The 24,313-nt window shown below is 49.9% G+C and overlaps 10 protein-coding genes across 10 annotated transcripts; 4 read left to right on the top strand and 6 right to left on the bottom strand.

Annotated features, from left to right (window-relative positions):
• Positions 1-197: 197 nt before the first annotated feature.
• Positions 198-608, bottom strand: N7471_002780 (uncharacterized protein; the record flags this gene model as incomplete). The annotated part of the gene is made up of 1 exon (XM_057275500.1): positions 198-608. The coding sequence occupies one exon, from the start codon at positions 606-608 to the stop codon at positions 198-200; it is 411 nt and encodes a 136-aa protein (XP_057140138.1).
• Positions 609-965: 357 nt separating this feature from the next.
• Positions 966-2,172, bottom strand: N7471_002779 (putative acyl-CoA:6-aminopenicillanic-acid-acyltransferase; the record flags this gene model as incomplete). The annotated part of the gene is made up of 3 exons (XM_057275499.1): positions 966-1,598; positions 1,651-2,055; positions 2,119-2,172. The coding sequence occupies 3 exons, from the start codon at positions 2,170-2,172 to the stop codon at positions 966-968; spliced, it is 1,092 nt and encodes a 363-aa protein (XP_057140137.1).
• Positions 2,173-2,606: 434 nt separating this feature from the next.
• N7471_002778 (glycoside hydrolase family 1 protein) lies at positions 2,607-4,123 on the bottom strand (the record flags this gene model as incomplete). The annotated part of the gene is made up of 2 exons (XM_057275498.1): positions 2,607-2,740; positions 2,791-4,123. The coding sequence occupies 2 exons, from the start codon at positions 4,121-4,123 to the stop codon at positions 2,607-2,609; spliced, it is 1,467 nt and encodes a 488-aa protein (XP_057140136.1).
• A 372-nt stretch (positions 4,124-4,495) lies between these two features.
• N7471_002777 (glycoside hydrolase family 95 protein) lies at positions 4,496-6,717 on the bottom strand (the record flags this gene model as incomplete). The annotated part of the gene is given in 2 exon segments (XM_057275497.1): positions 4,496-4,944; positions 4,956-6,717. The coding sequence occupies 2 exon segments, from the start codon at positions 6,715-6,717 to the stop codon at positions 4,496-4,498; spliced, it is 2,211 nt and encodes a 736-aa protein (XP_057140135.1).
• A 783-nt stretch (positions 6,718-7,500) lies between these two features.
• On the top strand, positions 7,501-9,171 carry N7471_002776 (putative MFS sugar transporter protein; the record flags this gene model as incomplete). Its single annotated transcript, XM_057275496.1, has 2 exons — positions 7,501-8,478; positions 8,530-9,171. 2 exons carry the CDS (start codon positions 7,501-7,503, stop codon positions 9,169-9,171), a joined length of 1,620 nt encoding a protein of 539 aa, XP_057140134.1.
• Positions 9,172-11,347: 2,176 nt separating this feature from the next.
• Positions 11,348-11,674, top strand: N7471_002775 (uncharacterized protein; the record flags this gene model as incomplete). Its single annotated transcript, XM_057275495.1, has 1 exon — positions 11,348-11,674. The coding sequence occupies one exon, from the start codon at positions 11,348-11,350 to the stop codon at positions 11,672-11,674; it is 327 nt and encodes a 108-aa protein (XP_057140133.1).
• Positions 11,675-12,502: 828 nt separating this feature from the next.
• On the bottom strand, positions 12,503-12,754 carry N7471_002774 (uncharacterized protein; the record flags this gene model as incomplete). The annotated part of the gene is made up of 1 exon (XM_057275494.1): positions 12,503-12,754. One exon carries the CDS (start codon positions 12,752-12,754, stop codon positions 12,503-12,505), a length of 252 nt encoding a protein of 83 aa, XP_057140132.1.
• A 139-nt stretch (positions 12,755-12,893) lies between these two features.
• N7471_002773 (allantoicase) lies at positions 12,894-13,964 on the top strand (the record flags this gene model as incomplete). The annotated part of the gene is made up of 1 exon (XM_057275493.1): positions 12,894-13,964. One exon carries the CDS (start codon positions 12,894-12,896, stop codon positions 13,962-13,964), a length of 1,071 nt encoding a protein of 356 aa, XP_057140131.1.
• A 502-nt stretch (positions 13,965-14,466) lies between these two features.
• N7471_002772 (putative sensor histidine kinase/response regulator) lies at positions 14,467-21,590 on the bottom strand (the record flags this gene model as incomplete). The annotated part of the gene is made up of 2 exons (XM_057275492.1): positions 14,467-18,532; positions 18,589-21,590. The coding sequence occupies 2 exons, from the start codon at positions 21,588-21,590 to the stop codon at positions 14,467-14,469; spliced, it is 7,068 nt and encodes a 2,355-aa protein (XP_057140130.1).
• A 1,127-nt stretch (positions 21,591-22,717) lies between these two features.
• Positions 22,718-24,256, top strand: N7471_002771 (uncharacterized protein; the record flags this gene model as incomplete). The annotated part of the gene is made up of 2 exons (XM_057275491.1): positions 22,718-23,211; positions 23,272-24,256. 2 exons carry the CDS (start codon positions 22,718-22,720, stop codon positions 24,254-24,256), a joined length of 1,479 nt encoding a protein of 492 aa, XP_057140129.1.
• Between the last annotated feature and the right edge of the window lie 57 nt (positions 24,257-24,313).

Here is a 24,313-nt window from a genome sequence, read left to right as displayed (position 1 = left end):
CTGGATTTGGGCTATGTTACTCTGTTACTCTGTTCTCTGTTACTCAAAATAAATATCGAGTCTCACAAATACGTGGCCATCTTACTACATGTATGCTGATACTACACTACTCTTGAATACAATTACCCGGAACAAATTCCAACTGAATAACTTCATTGACCTAAACATCTAAACATCTATACTCCTAAACATCAAAATCAACGCCTAGGCTCAGGAGATGGGGCACCACTTCGGTCGCCTCGATCTGGCGAAATCCTATACTGAATATCGGCAGGGACACAAAAGTCCAAAAAGATCATCATACTCTCGATATCATTGGCAACTCTGTAGGTGCTGTTACGGTCCTTGGCGAGAGTATCTCTGAAGTATTGGATCCGCTCATAGACCTTGTTGCACTTGGCTGTCCAGCTAGGGTTGTCGTAGCTAGAGCGAGCCTGTCCGGACATTCTTAGGCCCTCAACTCGCAGAACAAGGAGACTTAGAGAATTGATAACCATCTTTCGGCTCCCCTTGTAGTTGTCCTTGAGAATGTCAATCTGAGCGTGCAATGTGGTCATGAAGTAGCGACGCTCCTCTTCGTACGTACCGTGAGAAGCGCGTCCAGGCATGGTATTGAGTAGAGTGGATTGTGAGGCTTACCTGGGCCTTTTGTGGTTGTGGTTTGGGGGAAGTGGCTTTTGGGCTGATTGCTTGAAGACTGAGTATCTGGTGGATGGTGATATGATACATGTAAAGGTAGTGCATCCGGCTTCTTTTATATCTTTGCAAGTATGTAGTCGAGTAATTGGTCAAAGAGAAACAAAGCAACAATGACTATGATCGGATTATTTATATCTTAAACATAGCACAATTATTCGACGTGAAGGATTGATATTGAACAAAGCAATTCTAGCACAAAGACGTACCATCTGCTTTGTGGTATAAGACAAAGATCTAGTCTATATCCAGCCGTCTTTTTATGATATTCACCAAGGCATTTTCAACACAGGCCCTTCCTCTCCAGACCCAACCCGGCCAAAGACAACCTCCGCTCCCAAATTCTTCGGGTCCAAGTTCATCACAATGTTGAACAAAGTACTACTTCTATTCGAGATATGGCGCGATGGATCCTCCTCGCAACATATTGCCTGAGGCTTGTTGAACGTATCAGAGAAGATACGTTCTCGCAGCAAAGTCGGTGTGATAGCGTCACCCTGAACACCTTCTTGGATTAACTCCTGCGTCAGCTCCGCTAACCGCTTGAGCCGGATAGGTGAGCCGGACAGCCACGGCGGCTCATCCACGTAGCGATTCTCAATGAAATGATTGGTATGGCCGATAATCCCCGATGTATCCTCGGGGATATGCTTGTCTCCCACGGGCGATAGCTCAAGCCCCAGGGCTTTGGTACTGTCTGCAACAAGGGTATGCAGAGCAGAGGCGACACCACCCAGAGACTCGAGGGTCTTTACGGCGTTGTCGACAGAAGTACTCTCCAAACACAACCGAAGCGCAACGTGGACCGGGACCTTGCTACTGATCATCGGTTTGGCGCGGATAGCATTGAGACAAGTTCCAACGCCGCTGGAGTTGAACCCAATCTTGCCGACGATTCCTGCCTGGGGATAGTTAATTATATGTCCGAATATAGACGCACACGGCAATACTGACCTCGGTAATCATATAGATAGTAGGTTTTCCAACCTGCTCAATCGATATCATGGCTATGTTCTTCTTAACGGCCTTCGTCCAGTCCCAATTCTGCGAGAGCACTCGCGTCGTCTCGTTTTTCTTCCAGGATAGTGCCGTGCAGCCATCGGAGAATCGTCCTAGCGCTATCTCGCTTCGGCAGTTGAGCGCTATGATGTCAAGCACATCTAACCCCGCACCCTCAGCGATACCCTCCATCTCCGTGTACAAATGAGGCGTGAGTTTCTGGAGCGAGGGCTGAAATTCAGTTGCGACTTCGCGCACCTCTTTCCAGGCTAACTTTGAGGTGTGCTGGAACATGGCATCGTAGATAGATATCTGGCTGTGAATCTGTTCCCGCAATGCGCGACCATGCTGCAGTCCGATCTAATTGTAATTGAGTCAGTTCAAGTTCTTGTCATATGGAGATGTTAATATTGGAGAACGTACTTCTCGGGAAGTGCCATGGAGCTCCAGCTTAATTGGCTCATTTTCAGGATACATATTGAATACGTACAACCTTAGAATACCAGGATACAAGGTAACTATATTCCGTACAGATGTTTAAAATCAAGGCTACCTTCAGCTATTTAATTGCCACGAGTGAACATCAACGGCCGAACCGGGTTCCCCTCAGTTGGAGTCATTTGGGGTATAACCGATAAGGATCACAATGACCTGCTCCAACTAGCTATGCATTGAGATTCAAACAAAGAGAAGCTTTATGCGATGATGTTAGACAGGGTTCTAGTGGTGACACTAGTCTCCAGTGTACCCCAATGTAACTATGGCTTCCGAGGTTGTCTCCACCTGGGCAATATCCACGGCTTACCTACATGTACCTAGGCGGGGGTTGATTACCAATACAACACTATATCCATGGATATAGTAGCCAGGCATTTCATTTATGTTGACTATTTATCTTCCCATATAATCATCTATGCGTCTTTAATCAAATGCTTGAACAACTTGTCCAGGTAATAGGCAGACTGCTTGGGATACCGAGTCTTTTCTTCGGACTCGAAGTCGATAAATGTAGAGCCGAAGCGATCCGCATACCCAGCGGCCCATTCTATAAAATATTAGTTTGTCAATTAGGGAACAAAGAAGACAGCCACTTACCCCAATTATCAGTGAATGTCCAAGCAAAGTAAGACCGGATATCAACGCCGTCTTCCTTCACAGCCCGCGCCAGCGCATTGCCGACATAGCCGTCAAAGAACTTGATGCGGAACTCGTCATTAAGAACCTCGGGCGTGGGGGCCGTTTCACCCTTGGCAGTGGTGCCATTCTCAGTGATGTAAATTGGCATCTGGTATCGTTTATAGATCCAGTTCAACAACTTCCTGAATCCTCCGGGTGCCGCCCGTAGCCACGGGGTATCACTTTCCTCTCCGCGAGACACGCCTTGCTTATTCTCATCGAAAATCTCCACGTTACCCTTGTGGTCATTGATATCAGGCGGAGATGTCGTATGCTTCACGAAGAAAGTTGTGTAGCTATTCATGCCATAGAAATCCGAGCTCCCAAACACAAGCTTCGATTCCTCCTCCGTGAACCTCGGCAATCGGTCACCGAGCTGTGCCCGCATCGACGCAGGATAATCACCCGTTTTGTACAACGGATCTGCAAACCAAGCGATCTCAAACTCGCGTGCACGTTCCGCAGCCTCCTGGTCACGCGGGTCCTCCTCATCCCACGCCTCGGACCAGTTACCATGTAGTGTGATACCAATAGTTCCCTTCTGCTGGGGCTGGAACTCCTCTCTGTACAAGCGCACTGCATGGCCGTGGGAGACGAGCTCAGTGTGCGCGACAGTGAACGGCTCGGTGGACGAATCGCCCTCCGCATTGCGCTCACGGAAGGACGATCTGCCTGGCGCGTGCACACCCGCTGCATACCCGGCGAGTGTATAGACTCCCGGCTCGTTGTATGTAATCCAGTGCTTGACGCGGTCTCCGAATCGCTCGAAGCAGACGCGGGCGTAGCGCACAAAGTCCGGCGTGTAGGCGTCCTGGTTCAACATGCCTCCGTACCGATCTTCCAGGGCCTGAGGGATATCCCAGTGGAAGAGAGTGAGGAAGGGGGTGATTCCATTGCGGAGGAGTTCGTCGATGAGATCGGAGTAGAATTTGATGCCTTGCTCGTTGACGGGGTCGTCGCAGCCGCCGAGGGGGATGATGCGGGACCAGGATAAGGAGAAGCGGTAGGCGTTTACGCCGTATGACTTCATGAGCGCCACATCTTCGCGGTAGAAGTCGTAAGCCCGGACGGCGTCGTCGGCTGTGCTTCCATCGGCGATTTTGCCCGGCGTGTGGCCGAATGTATCCCAGATGGATACGCCCTTACCGTCCTTGTCCCAGGCGCCTTCTATTTGGGCTGCTGCTGTGGCGTAGCCGTGGAAGAAGTCAGGTCGGAGCACATCCTTGAGATCTTGCACTGAGTTCAAGTCCATCTTGCTGTGTTGCCACTATGTTGGGACTGGTGGAATTGCGACAAGGGGGTTGGTAATTTTTTTTTAGTTTGGAGCTCTCATCGAAGATGCCCCGCAAGATCATACCCGGATAAAGTGTCATTGTTCTCTTCAATTTACCCCGAGACTGGGATATGCGGGTATTTGCTCCGTGGTGGTTTGGGAAGTGCAGGGGGCAGTTATGCGAGGTGGGTATAGGCGACGAATAGAACTACAACGGCGGAGAAGATGCCAACACTTGAGAGTACAAAAGTACAAAAGTACATTAAAATATTATTATTACGAGAATAAGCCGCTTTCTTTTTCAGTATAGAATTAAAAATTCAAATGTATTGATTGATGTATCTATAACATCTAGTTGATCTTATGCTCACCACGACCAGTAATCTCTACTTGTAACTCGTTGACATAAACAACAACAGTCTCTCCTCGCTCCGAAATTACAGTCACTCCACCTACAACTCGGCCATTTTCAAAATTAAATTGCAGCTCAAACCCACCGCGTGCCCGCACTCCCCGGATGGATCCAGTCCAGTCCTTCGGACACGCTGGAAGGACGCGAATTACCCCAGGCTCGTGGGATTGGACCAGCATTTCGATAATACCAGCCCCACCACCAAAGTTACCATCAATCTGGAATGGAGGGTGACTGTCCAGCAGATTTGACAAAGTAGACCTGGACAAAAGCAAGTCTAGATGCTTGCTGCATTCCTCGGCTTCGAGTAAACGTGCGTGCAGGTTGATCAGCCACGCACGACTCCAGCCAGTATGGCCACCACCGTGCTCCGCGCGTCGACGTAGGACTACTCCGCACGCTTCTGCCAGCTGGGGGTTTTTGCTGGCATAATTGCATTTCCGGGGTGTAGGGCCCATAGATGGGACGTATGACGGTGTCCGGGTTCGACCTCGGCGTAGTCGGTGGCCCATTCCTGTAGATACCCAGCAGGGGAGATCTGCATTGGTGGGAGGCGGGACCTTGTAGCTTGAACTGCTGGAAGAAGGACATCCTCGAGACCGAGTCTCTTTGCGCAGGATTGGAAGGCGTCCAGAATAGCACCAATGATTTGGATATCGATCGTTGATCCTTCACACAATACGCCCTTTTGTCCCTTGTGGTCGTAGAACGAATTTTCTGGAGAAGCAGACGGGCTGGTGACAAGGTATTCTCCATTGGCGTCTTCGATCAGGAAGTCGAGGAGAAACTCCACACACCCACGCAGGGTGGGAAACATCCGACGAAGGAACTCTTTGTCGCAGGTATATTGAAAATGATCCCAAATGTGGTAGCAGAGCCATGCACCACCTAGAGGCCAGATACTTGCCGGCATCCATCGATCAACGGGGGCTGTATCGGCCCAAATATCAGTGTTGGAATGGGCTGTCCATCCCCGACATCCGTACATGGTCCGAGCTGTGGCTTTGCCAGGTTCAACCATGCGCTCCAGTAGATCAAACAAAGGAAGCTCGCATTCTGACAGGTTACACACATTTGCAGACCAGTAGTTCATTTGAAGATTGACATTGGTGGTGAACCTGGAGCCCCATGCTGGATGGAAGGATGGGTTCCATATCCCCTGGAGGTTTGCAGGAAGCGACTTGTGTCCATCCCGACTACATGATATCAGGAGATAACGATTGTAGTTGTGATAGAGTGCGATGAGCCCAGGATCTCGAGAAGACTTCAGATGCTGGTCGGTTGGGATTTCAGGAGAGTCCGGCCCAAGTTGCAATTCCATTCGGCTGTACAACGACTGGTAGTCCGCAACATGACGGGTGCGGAGATTCTCTAGAGAGTGGCCCAAGGCATTCTCTGCATCTTGCTTGGTTCGCTGATCAATGTCTTCATATCGAAATGTAGTTTGCGCCGCAATGGCCAGCAGAGTATCACTGGAGTTCACCACCAGATTATTTCCAATCTTAGTAATTGTACTCTCAGCACTGTCGCAACGAACTGATACGATGCAGCACGCTCGATTACTGTTCCTACCCCCAGGCGTGACATGCATGGTAATAGAGTTGCTGGTAGCACTGACATCGTCAAGCCATTCGTTTGTTTCAAATTCCAAGTCACTCATGCGCGTCAAGCGAACGACAAACTCAGCCTTGCTCGACGAACGCAATCTGATCGCAAGCACATCATCCGGGTAACTAGCCAGGACTTCACGGTCGAAGCGAACACCATGGTACTCATAGCTGACATGCGCCGTAGCACCCGCGAGATCCAGTGAGCGCCGATAGCCTGTAACCTGACTGGGATCATGTCCCAAATCCAAGAATAGGTTACCGAGCGGCTCGTAGTTTCGCTGGCTGATCGGGTTAGCGAAAAACGCCAGCTTGGCGATCTTCTCAGCTTCGGCATGATTTTCCGCGCGTATAGCCTCTCTCAGATGCGGCAGATACTCGAGCGCGTCTTGCGGATTGCGATCTTGTGGTCCTCCATACCACACTGAATCCTCATTGAGCTGTAGCATTTCGGTGTCGGTGCGTCCATACACCATGGCGCCTAAGCGCCCGTTCCCGACTGGTAGGGCTGAATTCCAGTCCTCCGCAGGCTGCTGGTACCATAATTCCGACATGTTCAATAATATTCAATGGGTCTGGTCTGCTGGTCTGTGTTGGCTTGATGTATCGTTTTGGGCTAGCCGTGGAGAACAAGGCGGCAATTCGGTCCGTCAGCCGCCAATTTTGAACAAAACAGGCTGAAAGACCTCGAAACAGACAAGTCCAAGGAGCTAGGGGCTAGTAGAATGGTCAACAGACCTATCCAACTTGCCAAGTGCAAAAGATTCCGGGTAATCCTGCACGCAAGCGCCAGCTCTAACTCCTCCCCCGGCTGTTCCCCGGATTCCAGGCTAAATGTCTCCCCAGATTTTCGTTCTCCTTGTGATCTGGAGTCGATGCGGCCACTCCAGACTAACATTGGGGATAGGTTTAAGCGATACTCCAGCCAGCTCGACGCTAGTTTCCCCCGCACTCGCATCTCACTGGTGGGAAATCCCTCGCACATGGCGAGGAAAGCCAATTCAGGAATTGGCGTGTAAAATGTACAACGTGACAGCCATCACTCACCAATCGCTGTCTATTCTAGCAGTGTATCACGCCACAAGCTAATCTGGCTCCAAGGTCATGTTTTCTCCGTGGCGAAATAGGTCGATTAGCAGCAGTCTGGATGCCGACCAGACCGTTATTTTGTCGCCCCCTAGCTTCGTGAGACCGATTCACCGAAGCAGAAATACCCCGGCATATCCCCGCTCTTGGCTCAAATTTGACTGCAGCTCAAGGGTTCTCGACCCCATACTTCTGGGACGATAACATCTACTCTTTCGAGTCCATTCCATCGGGTTTACCAAAACGCAACAATGACCGGGCCGGATGCTGCCTATGCGGAGGGCAAGCTGGGCAAGAGCGAGGATCGGGAACACATTGAGGAGATTGCCCTGGCGCGGGTGACAGAAGAGGACCTGTGGAAGTTGTCACAGGATTCTCTGTCTCTCCGGTCGTGGACCGGATTCCGTCTTGGTCTCATCATGTTTGTTCATGGTTGTAACCAAGCTGGCTTTGGAATCGACTGGGGTGTCATCAGCGGTATCAATGCTATAGGTCGATGGCACGACTACTTCCGTTTCGAGAGCAGTGGTGGCACATATGGCTTGATGAATGCTCTAATGCAGATTGGTATTGTCTGTGGAGCACCGTTCATGGGTTTGGCGGACGTGATCGGTCGTCGTGGAATCAATTTCGCCGGAAATGCCATCGTCATCTTCGCATCTCTCATGCAAGGCCTCGCCACGAACCTGCCGATGTTCATGGCCGGTCGTTTCTTCATGGGCTTTGGCACTTCGCTCATGTCAAGCTCCCAGTACATCGGCGAGATTTCACCTATTCATCTGCGTGGTATTATGGTCGGCTTTTTCGGTGCGTGCTTCCAAGTCGGCAGTCTTGCTATGCTTGGTGCCATGATTGGATTCACCGATTTGCCTGGAAACAACGCGTGGCGTGTTCCCCTCATTCTTGAGGCTTTATTCCCTGCTATTGTCTGCCTTGGAATATATCTTATAACTCCAGAGTCGCCCCGTTATTATGTCTTGAGGGGCAATCTTCAAAAGGCCAAGGAAGTCATTGCCAAGTACCACACCACTAGCACCGACATCAATGAGCCCATTGTCGACATTGTGGTGAGACAAATTGAGGAATCTCTTGAGAATGACCAGACGGGCTACAGGGCCGCCTGGGACTATCGAGTTTTCTTCACCAAGACAGCCCGTTTCCGATTGCTGGTGTTGTTTTTGTACTCGCTCTTCCAGCAATGGAATGGTGGAGGTATTATCACGTACTATGTGAGCGGTTAGATCAAAGAACGCCCTATTCAGTCGCTAATACCTTTTTAGATGACTCCTTCAATGCAGCAACTCGGTATCAAGGGCGAGAAGCAGATCCTTGGTATCAACATTGGCACCACCGCCGTCTATTTCGTCTTTACGGCCGTTGGCGCACTTATAGTCGACAAGTTCCGCAGACGAACCCTGATATTTGTGGGTCTTATCAGCATGATTATTTTCCAAACGGCTACGACGATCACGTCGTGGCAGTACACTGTCCATGCCACTACAGCGGCAGCGGCGCTCACCATTCTCTGGATATTCCTTTACCAGACCTTCTCGGCGACATTTGTTGCAACCATGCACAACTTGTATCCAATTGAAATTCTCTCTCTACCACTTCGTGCCAAGGGAATGGGTCTTTACGGTCTTATCCAAGGAGGTGCCGGAGCCGCGCAGACTTACGGAATTAGTGTCGGTATCCAGAAGGTCGGGTATAAGATTTGGGTTGTTTACATCGTGTACAACTCGATTCAGCTTGTCTTGTCATGGTTATTCTTCCCAGAGACTGGCCGTTTGTCTCTGGAGGAGATTAACACGGTGTTTGAGACCCCGGGAGTCCACCCGGTGAAGATGTCGTTGGATATTGAGAAGGCCAAGAAAGCCAGAGCGGCGGCGAGCCGGGACGAGGAGGGCAGTGCTGATCGGTAAACATTCAGCAGCAGGGAAGATGTTTTATTGGAGCTCCAACATCTGGACTTTAGAGTGAAGCTTTAAAGCTGTTCATCTCCAAATCAATGCTTGATAAATGTAGACAAGCTTCAAATCTCCCAGTATTACACATAGATGAAGATAAATGCACAAGTGGAACAGTTGAAACGCGTCGGACCCGATATAACCCTGCGCCTACCCGTCGGAAAGGTGCTTGTTCTGTTACACAATTTCCGCGCTCTTTCTTCTCAAACGTATATGAGACATCAGAAACACAAGCTTTGAAATGTTTTGTACCCCTACCAACTTCCCAAAAGGATAGTGTTGGCTTCAACTCCCAAGGTTAGATCTACAATTGGTTGGCATCAGATGATCTCACGAGCCCTAAAGTGCCCAGACCTTCTTCAACCCAGCCCATTTCCCGCTGGGATACCTCATGGAATCTTTTTTTCTCCGAGACTCATCGCCACCAGTCCAGAACACAATCACGGCCCATGGGTCCCCTACATTTCGGCCTGCAGCGTTGCACAAACAAATCAGGTACCGAGTTAGGACTTTTTGCGCTCCCATCCTTTTTTTTTTACCTTCTCTTTCTAAGTGGGAGGTTATTTTGATCAATGGTTTGAACCTTCAATTGGTATCATCTGCTTTGTCAAAAGAATATAACGGTCAACGGGCTTCCTGCAGTCTGTAGTGTCACTGATGACCCGGTGCGGGTGCTCTGCAGCCCTAATATGGTTATCCTTGGAAGAATTGGATGGTGACGCAAGCCAAAAAAAAAGAGACAAAAAGAGACTATGTGGCTGAAGCATATAGTTCAGCTGGTTCATGGGGCCTTGCTTTTCCTTTTTTATCCTTTGTACTGAACATGTATGTATGTCTCTGGTTGTAGAAGAGAAAAGCCAATGGTGGCTAGAATTGCCAATTACTTATGGTTTGGGCCAGACACCGCATTGATACCAGTGAAATCAATAGATTTCTGCTATTCATCTTCTCCGCAGACATCGAAGGTTAAAACCTAACAATGGTCCATATTGAGATCTTCATGAAGAGCATGGAGAGAGAGAGAGGGGCGGGTAAGGTGGAAATGACGGGCAGGCTACATCAACTCTATTTTCGTGTAATCCGGTTGCTTACCTCTAATTGACCCTCGTGGCAATGGTAAAGAAGCGATAAACTTCTTTTCGATTGTCTCTCAGCTGAAGAGATCCGGATCGGATTGTTTGGTGCAAACACCCAATCTCTCCTATAGGCATCAAGACATAAAAGAAATATGTAAATGTACGGAGTACAACCACACAACATGCAGATGTCTAAACTACAAACCCTGATACACAGAGTGCGCACGGCCATACGGACCGAGACGGGACTGCATCTGCCGATTGATGCTCGACCCTTCCAGCAAAATTCCTAGAGTCATGCACGTCCGGTTGCGCGGTCTGGCGATTCAAACATGGTGTTACCATGGCTTTTGCACTAAAAGCGCCAGGCAAGGCGGCAACTAAGATCGATTGGCTCGGCTTCTCATCACGAGACAGATGGCACTGTCGCCAAAAAGCAAACGGGTCATCGCCGCTCAACACGGGATGTGCAGGGCCATACTTCGAGTACCGTTCTCAGAGGCACAAATCAGAATTTCTGCGTGAAGAAACCGTTGGGTTTGTTGAAATTCTCCTATGTTATGTATGTGCATGTGTCTTTTGATCTCCTTCTCTTTCCGGGATGGTTTGACCGTGGCCATGCTCCCCCCCTTTTCTGCGCAGCGTTGAGGGGGAATTGAGTGTGATACACCCGGCATGTCGGGTATTGGAGGGGCGATGTTTCCTTTGGACAATGACGGTGAACATGATCTCGTCATGATATAATTAATCGCAGATTTTCTCTTGCATTTTCCCTTATAGCTCTTTTGTTGGTCCTTAATTTGGAACCCTTTCTTTCACCATATTTCCATGTTTGCTGCTGGCGTGCTCTAGGCGTGACATCGCTCGTGAATCACTCGCTTTATCTTGGGACAGATATACATACTTCGTTTGAGCATAACACCGTGCATATTGTCTTCACTTCTTCCAAATTCCCAACATATTCCATTGCCAAAATACGGCTATAAGCACTAGTTTATTGCCTGCTGCATTGTATCGTCAACCTTCCACCCCTCTCTCGCGTGCTCCAGTCCGACATGCCCCCGAAGAGTACACAAGGCAGCATGGTGCCCGAGGCAAAAGGAATCACGTACGACGAATGCGAGATGGCCCTCTTCCGCGCCAAACTATCGTACCATGCCACGATTGACGAACGAGTGGCCTCAAAGAACTCAAACTTGACTTCGATCGCGGAAGCCCAGGCTCGAATCCTGAAGGTATGGGAACTACAGATGCAGGGCACAAAGGATTTGGCTGGCAAGAACGAAGGTCGCTCTGCAAGCGACAAGAGAGCAATGGCACAGTATGAGTGGAGATATACGGCTCTGGAGAATGCTGCAACAAAGACCACTGGGAAGGGATAGCGACAAAAGTGCTTTTCTTTCTTTCTTTTTTTTTTTAATTTTGCTGTTTGCGCCGACCATTTTGAATGATACGAAGGCATTGCTGGCGTTGGTTTAGAAGCTTCACAGCTTAGTTTGATGTGCTCATGCTGAAATACTATGTCGATTTTCCACTCTGATATCTGCTCTCATGGTCTGGGAATGACCTCGTGGGTCCTGGTTTCTAATATTTTAATTCTCTATAGCAGTTGATTCCACTCACCTGTTTGTAGGCTATGTGTGAGGGCAATAAGATTGATTGCCTGGTTTCAATCCGGAATCTCTGACTCGAGGGAGAATTTGTTGAGTATCACACAACCAGGTTGGTCAACATTGGAAGAGTAACGAAGTACACCTCGTGTACTCATGCAAAGGACTCGGGTGTCCCATTTGGTGAAAGAGGTTCGGGATATATGGGAATGAGCAATAAGTTCACGAATCTCTGCGTCATTGTATAACCCTGTGTACGGGCAACGCTGGATACCATGCATGACTTGATTCCCATTCATTTTATCTCGCAACTCCTTCTGTCCGCTAGATTAATATAGTGCACTGTATGCATGACATACCATGTAATAGGAATTAATCCAAACAGGGCGGCTATTGACGACTGTATCTGTGGGATAGAGGTATTGAGAGCGCAGAACCAATTGCAAGTCTTATTGGTCGAATCGTTGAATCCCGATGAACTCCGGGCTCTCTGTGTAGGTTGCGTAGGACAGCTATTACTGCCACGGTAGGTGCAGTAGGCGCAATTTGAACCCTTTCGATTCCTCTGCTTTCTGTGGAGTCTGTGCCTCTAATTTCTGATCAATGAGAGACGGCCATTCGGATAACGGCGCCCCATCGGAGACCTCCGATATGGTTTGCCATGTAGTGGGTCAACAGCCCAACTCCGAAATCAACTCCGAAGGGCCTCAAACCGGCATTGGATTTGGACTTAACGGCTAACGGCGAAAGGTTCAAGGGAATATCGGCCAAGATAGGCTCTGATTGGCTCTGATGAGAAGACCTCGGGAGGATAGAAGAGGAATGGGGACTGTCGAGTAATGGAAATGCCATTTCGAGGGGCAAGTCTCTTATCGATAAACCCCCCACTCTGCTATTTAAGTATACAGTCTCGCCTACAGTCGCCCTCAACTTCGACTTCTCTTTTAAACACTACCTCATTGAACATACAATTCATACAATTCTATCCAAAATGCAGGTCGCCGCCGCTGATATCGATCAGGTGTTCGCACACACCACCAACCTAGCCTCATGCAACCTAAACAGCAAGGTCCTAGCCTGCTCAAACGACTACTTCGCGTCAGCTGATAACCTCCTAACACCCACTCCCTCCATCTCACGTCCCGGCGTCTTTGTTCACACCGGTGCCTGGTACGATGGCTGGGAGACCCGCCGCCACAACCCAGATCCCTACGACTGGGCCGTGATCAAGCTAGGCGTCGCCGCAGCCTTCATCCACGGCGTCGAAGTAGACACCGCACACTTCATCGGCAACTACGGCGAGAAGGCAGAGCTCCAAGCTACACACGCGCCAGAGGGTAGCGGCATCACAGATGCCCAGATCGCAGACCCCAGCTTCGCCGGCTGGAAGACACTTCTACCCGCTTCGCCTTGCGGTCCCTCCCAGCGCCACGGATGGAAGTTCTCCGACGAGATCAGCCAAACCCCCTACACCCACTTCCGTCTTCTGATGTACCCGGACGGTGGCTTCGCCCGTCTCCGCCTCTACGGTCACGCCATCCCAGCTGCTGCCCCGGCCGTCCAGGCTGCCTCGGCCCCCGTTGAAGAGCTCTCGTCTGCTCTCAACGGTGGTGTGGCTCTTGCCGCCTCCGACGAGCACTTCACTCCCTCGTCTAACATTCTGCTCCCTGGCCGCGGCAAGGATATGGGTGATGGATGGGAGACTGCTCGCTCGCGCGCTGCTGGCCACGTCGACTGGGCTATTGTTAAGCTGGGTCTTCCTGGCTCGGTCTCCAAGGTTGTTGTTGACACCAAGGACTTCCGTGGAAACTTCCCTCGTGCTGTGCGCGTGCATGGCCTGGTTGCTGGCGCTACTGGTGATGGTGTGCCCTCCGCTGATGACGCCAACTGGGTTGAGATCGTCAAGGGTGACAAGCGCTGCCAGGCAGACACCGAGCACGTCTTTGGGCCTGATGATCTCACTGCTGGTGGTGAGGATACTCGGGTGTTCAGCCACGTCAAGTTGACCCTTGTTCCCGATGGTGGTGTCAAGCGATTCCGCATCTTTGGTCGCCGCGCTTAGACTTTTGTCTGATACCATGAGAATTATGTATATAGCTGATATTCAACACGTAAATAATGCATTATGTTCAAATGTCTAATTCAGACCATCTATTGGACCATATCCAACAAGAATAGTAGGCCCTCTATGCGGCCTTGTGATCTCTTTTTTAGTAGTCTTTTTGGCGGTCTTTTTGAGAGTCTTACGTTTAGATATTCGCCCCTTATTATGGTGATGTAGCTAGAATATAGGCGGTAGAAACGGCTTAATTCGACTTCTCTATGTATAACCATTAATGCCATTGATCATGATTATGAGGGGAAAACAGCTTCGTGCTGCCAAAGAAAAAAAAACCAAATGTATGATATTTATAGAATCAAAAGTCTAAAAGAAACACTAAAGAACTACCTATTTACTGAATGAAACTTGAAAGAAAACAAAAAGCCAGAGATAAACTCATCGACCCAAATGACGCCTAACTTCTATCTTTGCAAACTCGGGTATAAATTAAAAATGCATGGACTCATTTCTTTTCCAGTGACAATGGCTTCGGTTTCGGTTCGTCTGAAGCCGAAGAGGAGTAACTGGTAGATGTGCCGGGGCCACCATCTATACTTGCTTTCGAACGCTTTTCTCGAATAGCAAGACGAGACTTGGGGTAAGATGGCGGCGCGGGGGCGAGATATCTGTCCAATAGTTCGCTCAAAATGGGCGAGCGGACCGGTTTCGGGAGATAATTGTTCATGCCAGCCTCCAGGCATTTCTCGCGATCGCCTTCGATGGCACTTGCCGTCATGGCGATGACTAGCACTTCGTTTACATTTGGGTCGGGATCCCGACGCAGCTCGCGGGTCGCGTTGTATCCGTCAAGAGTGGGCATCATCACGTCCATAAGGACCACGTGGAATGGATTGCCTTCTTGGGAGCTTGCACGCAGAGCATCGACGGCTTGTTTGCCGTCGCTGTATGCGTTGCACTGGAGGCCAAGCCCAGTGACGAATTTGACGGCGATCTTTTGGTTGATTGGGTTGTCTTCCGCAATGCACACTCGGATCTGGTCACGAGGGATTTGGGTGAGGTCCCGAGCTGAGGCCCGACGTACTTCGTTTTCTGCATTGCTCAGGTCTTGTGACCATGCAGTCTTGACCGCCGTCTTCTTGGGCGCTTTGTTGAAGACCAAGTGGAATGTCACAGTCGTTCCAACTCCAGATTTCGATTCGAGCCAGATAGCTCCACCGAGAACATCTTCGATGATAGCTTTACAGATTGATAGGCCAAGGCCACTACCGCCATATGATCTTTCTGTGGATGCATCAGCCTGCGAGAATGGTCGGAAAAGGCGAGCCTTTTGTTCGTCTGGAATACCGATGCCGGTGTCGGTGACCGAGCATTCAAGGCGAACCCGACCTTTGCCCTCGCGTGCAACCCTCGCTTTGACCGTAACTGATCCAGCAGGAGTGAACTTGTAACTGTTGCTGAGGAGATTCATGAAAATCTGGTGGAGACGAACAGGGTCGCCAAGAACAACGAGCTCTAGTGGTACTTTATCGAGGTTCTCGATGGTTTCTAGGCCTCTGTCACGATGTGTGTATCGCAAAGCCCGGATGACTTCTGATATGGTTTGATTTAGATTGAGTGGGACCGTGGAGATCTTCATTTTTCCGGCCTCGAGTTTCGAGAAATCGAGAATGTCGTTGATGAGGGTGAGCAAGGTATCGGCACACACACGAATCGATTCGACGTATTCATCTTGCTCCTTGTCTAGGTAAGTGCCCTTGAGGAGTTCCGACAGACCAATCACGCCGTTCATCGGAGTACGCAGATCATGAGAGATGTTGGCAAGGAAAATTGATTTGGCCCTTGCTGCATCTTCCTTTAGCTTCACGTTGTGCTTGGCTTCGGCCTCCGCATTTTTTGCCTTCTGTTCGGCCTCGCGTGCCAATGCCAATGCACGCTTTTGGGACTCAATCATGGAAGCATTCTTGGCGCTGACCTTGCGGATTTCACGGAAGAGCAACGCGTTGGACAACGAAATACCAATCTGGTTGCAAAGCAAATGCAGGACCACAACGTTACGCTGTGTGAACCAATTTGGTTTTCCTTCCAGATGAATGACGCCGAGAAGACGATCACCTTGCACGACTGGCAATGCTATAACAGACCGACCCGTAGGGAAATTTGCCAGGTAGGTCTCGCTCACGTTAGAAAACCGTTCATCCTCGAGAACGTTGTGAACAAGAACTTCCTCCTTTGTGCGCATGACATAGTCCGAGATATGCAAGGCCATCCGGTCCTCCATTTCTGAGAACGGGAGACCTTCTGGGAATGATTTCTGGCCCTTTTCAGAATCACCTGCTGCGGCAATTGCAAAGCCGTTGTCATCAAAGTCGGTAGCAATGATGGCGAAATCGGAACCGTTGCAGGACTCCAAGATGATCTCAAGCATTTTCGTGAAAAGCTTGTCAATTTGAAGCTCAGATGACATGACTTGGCTGGATTCGAGAATGCTGGACAAGTCAATAATGTCTAGACCGACACTTGATATGTCTAGAGACCGTTCTCCGGCTGCAACACCATTTTGCTCAATCCACTGTTGTCTCCTCTCATCCTCTTCCATCTGCTGGGGGATCAAGATCTCTTCTTGTACAACATCACGGCTGATCTCAAGGAGTGAATCAACAGTCTGACAGCCAACGTCGACGGTTCTTGCCGATGTGGCTGTCTTGAGTAACCATTCATGTTTCTCAGCAAGCTGCGACGATTTGCCACCGGCGCCAATGGAGCTCCATGAAGCGATGGCATCTTGGATCACAGCACGAGCCGCCCTCTTTGCTCCACGTCTAACCAAAAACTCACCCTGCAGCTCGAGGGCCAAGGCTTCTTCGAGGGGCCAACCATGGATTTGACAATGGTCGATCGCAGACTCGAAGCCCTGGATGGCACCGCTATGATCGTTGCGAACCTCGGCAATCAGGGCTTCTAAAATTAGAGCCCACATGCCATAATTTGCCTCTGATGCATCTCGAGCAAAATCGATTTCGGCCTTGTATTCTAAGAGTGTATCCATCTTGCCATCGAGATATCCTTGGGAGGGATTGTCATTATGAAGCGTGAGGAGTGAGGCTGCCAGGTAGAAATAAATCACGTAGGACACACGTGCAGACCAGAGCCTGTGCCTGGTGAACAAAAGTTGAGTACCCACTTGGATTGTTCTGGTGTGGTGACCGAACAGGAACAGTGGGATCATGGCAAGACCCCAGTAGATGTCACGGGGTCTGTCAGCGTTGCTGGAGTTAACATCTAAGTGCGTCATATACTCAGATGTGTTGTGATTGGCGTCTGACATGATGCCGTCGGCAGATCGGAATTCGGTTTTGCCTTGCAGAGCGCGTGAAACTTGCTGGACTGCAATAAGACTAGCCCCACCGCGGGTATCTTGTTTCCACTTGGGAATTTCTTCGGGGGTTTCCACGCAGAAAGCTTCCAGCTGCGCCATGTCTTGACCCAGATACAATCGAGTCATGGCCATTGATGAGATGCTGATCAGGGTAAGATATGGGTCACCCATTGAGAAAGAAGCCTCCAGCGAAGCTTCCAAGGCCGGTAGTGTTGATGCCATAGGAACACGTAAGTGGCTGACGTAGAGATTATGAACGATCGAGCCTCTGCTCTGAGTGGACAATTCGGGGCAGAGCTCGAGCAGTTCCAATGACAGGTCGCTAAGTCTTGTGCCAAATTCTATATCTTTGAAGCGACTCATGGAGATCATGGCGAGATGGGAACAACCTATTGCGATCTGTGTGAATCCACCCTTGAAAATATGAATGTTTATCACTTCAAGCGCCATGCGATAAAAAGTCAATGCATCGTCCCAGTACGTGACTGTCATCGCCTCCGCCATGACTGAGCCGATAGTCACTATAGTTGGGTCCTTGGATACTGGCTTTTGAGCGATTGATCTCAGGTCGGCAGTCTCGAGATAGGACTTGAGGCGAAGATAGGCAGCGTCGCACTCCTCATAGGTTGTTGGTTGACGAAGATGCACACCAAGCTCATCAAGGCAGGTGAGAAGTGATTCCATCGAGCGGTGATGATCGCCAATCTGAGCGAAGATTTTGGCTTTAATGATCCAGGCTCTCGACTTGCTTACGGCGTCCTTGCCATGAACAAACACTTCGTTGATCAACTGGAGGGCATCATCATTGTGACCTTGAGACCACAACATCTCGGAGGTCGTGATAACTAGCCGCATGGTTTCATCGTAATAAACGTCAGGTTGAAGGTCATTCCACATATCATCCTGAAGTAAAGCGATGCAATGACGGAAGTACCAAAGTGCGGAAGGCCGCGCTCCCGACTGGAAAGCGGTTTGTCCGGCATCCCATAAGATCCGTCGATATTCGAGGCGTCTGCTGACGCGAGACTTGATAGTCCGCGACGCAAGTGCCACATGATGAGCCATCGAATAGCGACTGCGATGGTCGTGGTAATATTTCATCAGCGCTTGTGAAACGATGAAATGCATCTTTTCTACATTTCGACTCTCGTTCAAAGAGAGAGCAGCCTGTGCAAGTCGTTCATTGCCGAACCTAGGAAAATTAGTAATAGTTTTGGGTAGAGCAGTAACCAACTGTAGATGGCTCACCTAAACTCATCGTCGGTCTTTCCCGTGTTCAAGAGGTTTGCTTGAACCAAAAACTGCAATCCGACAACTATATCACCTTCTGATTGTCTGATAAGTGTGACATTTTGCGGACATGTGAGATCAACATCGTCGTCGTCGTCGTTGCTCGTATAAAGAAATTCACTTGTCAAGAGCTTTTGCACCAGAGAAAAAGAGAACGGGCTGCCCAGAAGAGCTCCCCAAACCATGATTGATCGAGCGGCTTGGGGAATGTCCTGAAGACGCTTGGTGAGAAATCCAAGTCCAAGCCCCTCGCCGTAGACAGGAGCCACAAACTCCGTAAATATCCGATCGAGGTCGAATAGCCACTTTGAGTCCTTCCATGAATACCAAATACAGTTTGTTCTGTAACAAGTCTCAAGCATTACCCGAACGTAGAAGGGATTTCCTCGGCTCTTCTCCTGGACGACCGCACAGAGTGGTGTCAATGTTTGATCGGGCTTCTGGTGCATTGTCGTTGCTACAATTTCCATGACATGCTCCTCTTGGAGGGGCTCCAGTGCGATTCGCGTGATCGATGGTAGATCTTCCACGAACAGAGACCTCACCTGGTCAGATGGAATCTCGTCCTTGCGGCTTGACAATATGAGGACACAGGGGAGCTTTGCTTTGATGATTTTCAATACCAAGTCCAAAGTTTCGTCGTCTGCATGTTCGAGATCATCAAGGCATATAGTGATCAGTTTGAAATTACACAACGTTCGCAATATCTCAAGGAATGTTTCCATGAGCCGCATGTTCTTCGAGGCAGCATTTGCCAAAAAGAAATCTTGCGAAGTCTGCCCTTGATCCAGCCCAGGGATGTTGGCGTGCTTGGATGGCTCACCCTTATCTGGCATGAGAAGATTGGCGTTTGCTTCAACCGGCCTGTATTTCGCGCCAGGGGACATCAGCTGCTCGGGAAGATCCAAAACTCTGTGTAGAGTAGGCCACATCGGTCGCAGGGCCATTCTAACACTATTATGGTAATCCGTGGTGACATCGCGCTCAGAGAAAGTTTGGCGCAACAGACTGGCCAATAGTTTTGCGAAAGGTTCGAATGGGACACGTTTGGCTCGGTCCAGACGCGTAATTGCTATGCATCCGAGTTTGCGAACTGCTGGCTGTATCCGATTTAAGAGGTCCGTTTTTCCAATCCCAGCGGGACCGCTAATTGTGATCACTTCACAGCGCTCACTGCGACGAGACTTCCCACTATTCTTCGATTTATTCAAGGAATGGAGGGATCCCGATTGACTAACAGTGTGGTTTGTTGATGGTTGACTGGGGGGACCGATGGAGGGGGGACCGACGGAGGGGTGACTATCGCGGTCTGTATTATGGGAAGACCGAGAATGCGATGGGCTCTTGACTCTGCTGGAAGCTGCTCCTGGGCTTTGGCCATACGCATCGGGGACAATTGATTGCTTCGGAGTGCAAAACGATGCGTCACTACCCGGCGCAGATTCAAGGTTGTTTACTTGTGCGATATGATGACTGGTGACATTAGAAGACGATCGAGGAGGCAGATGGAAGGAGCCAGAATCGCTAGAGACAGAAGCAAACTCAAGGCTTTCGATACGGCTTTCAGAAATGGACGATGCCGATGTGAGAGCATGCATTGTACCGGGACTTTGGGTTCCAGCTTTGGCCAAGGCAACCGCCTGGCGCTTATTGACCTTTTCGATGATATTCATGATCTTGTCATATTCTTCTTGACGCCCGAACATCTGCGTTGGGAGAGTGAAAAAAGAAGACACGTCTCCTTGCGCGACTTGGAAATTGCTCAATGCTTCACTGTCACCATCACCAAGCAATTTCGCAATATGGGTCAAATCTCTCTTCACAGATGAAATTGTGTGGTAGCGATCATGGACCATCTTTTGTGTCATTTTTTGGATCACAGCCGACAAAGCATCCGGAATATCCATTCGTTTCCCAGATACTGGCACCAATCTCTTGCCTAGTACATTTTGTACCACGTCAACGGGGTCGGTTCCTTCAAATGGTAGCTTTCCCACCAGCATAGACCAGAAAAAGAGGCCCAGCGCATAAATATCAGTGCGACTATCCGGCTCTGTGGGCATCCTCCCCGTCTGCTCTGGAGCAATAAATTGCAGCTTGTACTTGGCTCCAAGCTCGCGTGAAACGGAGGACCAGCCCTCGCTGAGAACGTTATCAAACGACCTAGCACCGTTGCCGGTGTTGGCAAGCTTCACTGCACCAGTCTCTGCACAAAAATGGAACGCATCACCTCTGATTTCACCGTGCACTGTCTTCAGGCCATAGTGTAGGATCTCCAGGCAATCGCATGCGCCGATTGCGAAATCGAAAAAGGCCTGTAAGGAGACCTGCTCGCTAGGGGTGGCATTGTTGTCTTCGCCTCTGGACCCTGCCGCAAATGAGGCAGGGCCAAATGTGACCAGATCTCGCAACCTGTCATGGCCTGGAGATTCAAAAATCGCAACCAGTAGCGTCTTCGAGTGGCCGCCATCTGGCTGTAACCGGATTAAGTCGACTGGTCGTATTGTATGATTACAATCCGGATCTGACGATTGTACAATTGACCTGAGCATGTGAAACTCTCGTTCGAGCCGGATAATGTTGGTGGAAATTCGCGCGATGACCGGTATCCATGTTTGATCTGTTTCCAGGCTATGGTGGTTGGAAAGTGAAATCTCACTGCTGGTTTCGCTGGCGCTCAATCTGCGCAAGGCTTGGGCGGATGGCCGGATTTCGGTGCGCGGGGAGAAGCGCGTGAGGCTCGACGGTCCGGAGGAGGCAGCATTGGAGGAATTTGCCAGAGGAGTTAAAGCATCCGGCTCTAAGGCATGACGGTATCCTGAGATATGCCAGTGGTTGTATGTCGAGTGAAACGGTTCGATCGCCTGATCCCAGGTATAGCCAGGTAACTGGCCTAATCGTTCAAAAAGCCGGGCCGGTGGAAGCGGCAAGTCCTCGCCGAAAAGAGTACTCTCCTCCATCTCTCGAGTTATTGAGTTGTGTCCGCCCGACTTCCTACCATGAACATGTCCCAGAGCGATCGGTCAAATTGAGTGGTGGGGGGAATGACGATGGGACGATGAGAAAAGCGGAACATGAAAGATGCAAGCATCCACAAGATAGATTATGCTCAGTAAAATGTACAGTAAACAGGCAGAGAAGCGTCGCCTCTAGGCGTGCAAAGTGAACACATCAAAAACAAAAGAGTCTGAAACAAACCAGAGTAGCTTTAGAATTGAAGATCATGAGAATTTTGGCCTGAGGCTGTAAGATTAGTCAGCTGTCGCAAGTCACACCGGATTAGGGCAGCTGATTGGTTTTGGTCTTTATATCGAACACGAATATGATCAAATATGCTATTTTGGGGAATGTGACATGCTCAGATCTTTGGGTATTCACGGCCTGACATCATTATTGAGAAATGGGCTGTGTATGTATTTTTTCTTATTTGTTTTATTTTATTTTATTTTATTTTATATCTGCGGCTCAACTTGTATGGAAGCCAGAAACAGCCATATCTGACGCCGTTGTTGGGCATATATGTGGTCTTCATATCTACTCTCAGATAGCACTATACTAGTATAACTCTCAACTAAGACCGCATATTTTCCCAGGCTAAGAAAGAGAAGACTATGGTTGCTGAGATAGTCTTCATAAGCGACGAAGACAGGATTGTCTACCCATTCATCCCTCGATGACAAGTATTATTATTGTTATTATTATTATGACGTCTTGTTTGCAGCCAATGCTGCAATATCAAATCTGTTTCGAGGCTAATCTAGTGTATAATAACTGAGCCATCGCGATTGCCTTCACAGCCTACGGAGTACGGAGTACTGATAAACTAGATGAAGTTCACTACAGGACAGCCCCTATGATACCTAATGGTACTAATCAGATCGATATGAGACATCTCAGAATTAGGGCTTGTGGGGTATGCTCCACGGCCGGACCTCGGCACTGACGCCACTCAGGCACTAAATCCTGTTTATTTAGCATTTTCCAAGGTTAAGATCTCAAAGATGTCGAGTTCTTTAGATCCTGTCCTTCTCACCTCCATTTTCATTCTTTTGCAAGAGCTAGCGCTTGAAGTTGCTCCCTTCGCACCATGAGCTCGCTTAGGGAACCTCTCGGCCTCTTGAAGGCGCTGTTGGCCCGCATCCCGATGATGCTCAAGACCATCCTCCTGCATGGCATTCAAATGTCTCCCGTCAAGGGGAAACAGGACATGCGCACCGAATTAACCGTTGCCATTATTCGCTCATTCATGGGAACAAAAGCTCCACTCGGCAAAACCCAGAAACAAGGCATACGCGACCCTGGAGTCAAGGGCCCCATGTGGGTGTCCAAGGTGACCCTCCCACGGCCCGAGATCGACGTGCGCGATGCAGTACTACGCGCAATCGAAGATCTCAAGACCGGCGATGCGACATACGATATCCCCGCAACAATCGCCGTCGAAGCCGAATGGACCGGGTACCGCGCCGGAGTTGGAAAGAAAACACCAGAGCCCGATCTCTCAGAAGAGGAGAAATACCACAAGCTGCGCGAGGAATCGCCGTCTGATATGACGATCTTGTATTTCCATGGAGGAGCCTATTTGTGAGTGTGCCCGATCCTCTAGCAACCATGCACATAGCTGACGCATCCAAATCAAAAAAGCCTTTTGGATCCCTGCAGCCACCGCGTCCCCGTCGCACACCTGTCCCACCTAACCGGCGCCCCGGTCTTCTCCGTCCGATATCGCCTGGCTCCTCAAAACCCATTCCCTGCTGCACTTGTCGATGCCTTAACAGCATACCTCTCACTCCTCCACCCGCCTCCAGGCTCCCTCCACAAACCCGTGCCAGCCAACAAGATCATATTCGCTGGCGATTCCGCCGGCGGGAACCTCTCACTAGTCCTCCTTCAAACACTCCTGACCCTCGACCGTGCATCCCACACAATCCGCTTCCACGGCGAGGATGTGCCTATCGAACTGCCCGCAGGCGTCGCAACCATCTCCCCATGGTGCGACGTGACGCGCTCCATGCCGTCTACCAGCCGTAATGCACACCTCGATTATCTCGAGGCACCGCTTGTGCCCTCCGACGACCCAGATGTCAAGATCCCGTTTACACCGCTCCCTTTCACGCCAGACGATATCTGGCCCGCGTCCCCGCCTCGCGCTGACATCTACTGCAACGGCAGCGTGCTGAGCCATCCATTGGTGTCTCCGCTCGCTGCCCCGGCTGAGCTCTGGAAGAACGCACCGCCTATCTGGATCTCGACGGGCGAGGAAGGACTCACAGACGAGGGTCTTATTCTAGCGCGCCGCGTCTACCAGGCCGGTGTGCCCCTCGTCGCGGAGATGTTCGAGGGAATGCCGCACTGCCACGGTATACTTATGATGGATAGGCCTGCTAGCCATCGTTTCTTCGAGGGCTTTGCTGGGTTCTGTCGTGATGCTGTTGCCGGCCGGGTCGTGTCAACGGGAAACCTCACCTGGCTGGGTTTCAAGCTGCAGTTGACAAAGGAGATCCCGATTGAAAAGGTCTGTGAAATCAGCGATGAGCAGGTTGAGGCCCTCATGCAGAGGATGACTGCTTGGAAGCTGGAGGGAGAGATCGAATTACAGAAACAATGGCGCGCGACAGCGCGGTTGTGAGTTGTTTTATATAGTTTTTTTTACCTCATTTCGCATCATAATACCCTGTTTGTGCTT

The sequence above is a fragment of the Penicillium samsonianum genome (genome assembly GCF_028829775.1).
Source record: "Penicillium samsonianum strain IBT 33392 chromosome Unknown utg000002l_segment0_segment0, whole genome shotgun sequence".
NCBI classification, from domain to species: Eukaryota; Fungi; Ascomycota; class Eurotiomycetes; order Eurotiales; family Aspergillaceae; genus Penicillium; species Penicillium samsonianum.
This window is presented reverse-complemented; position numbering and strand designations above follow the sequence as displayed.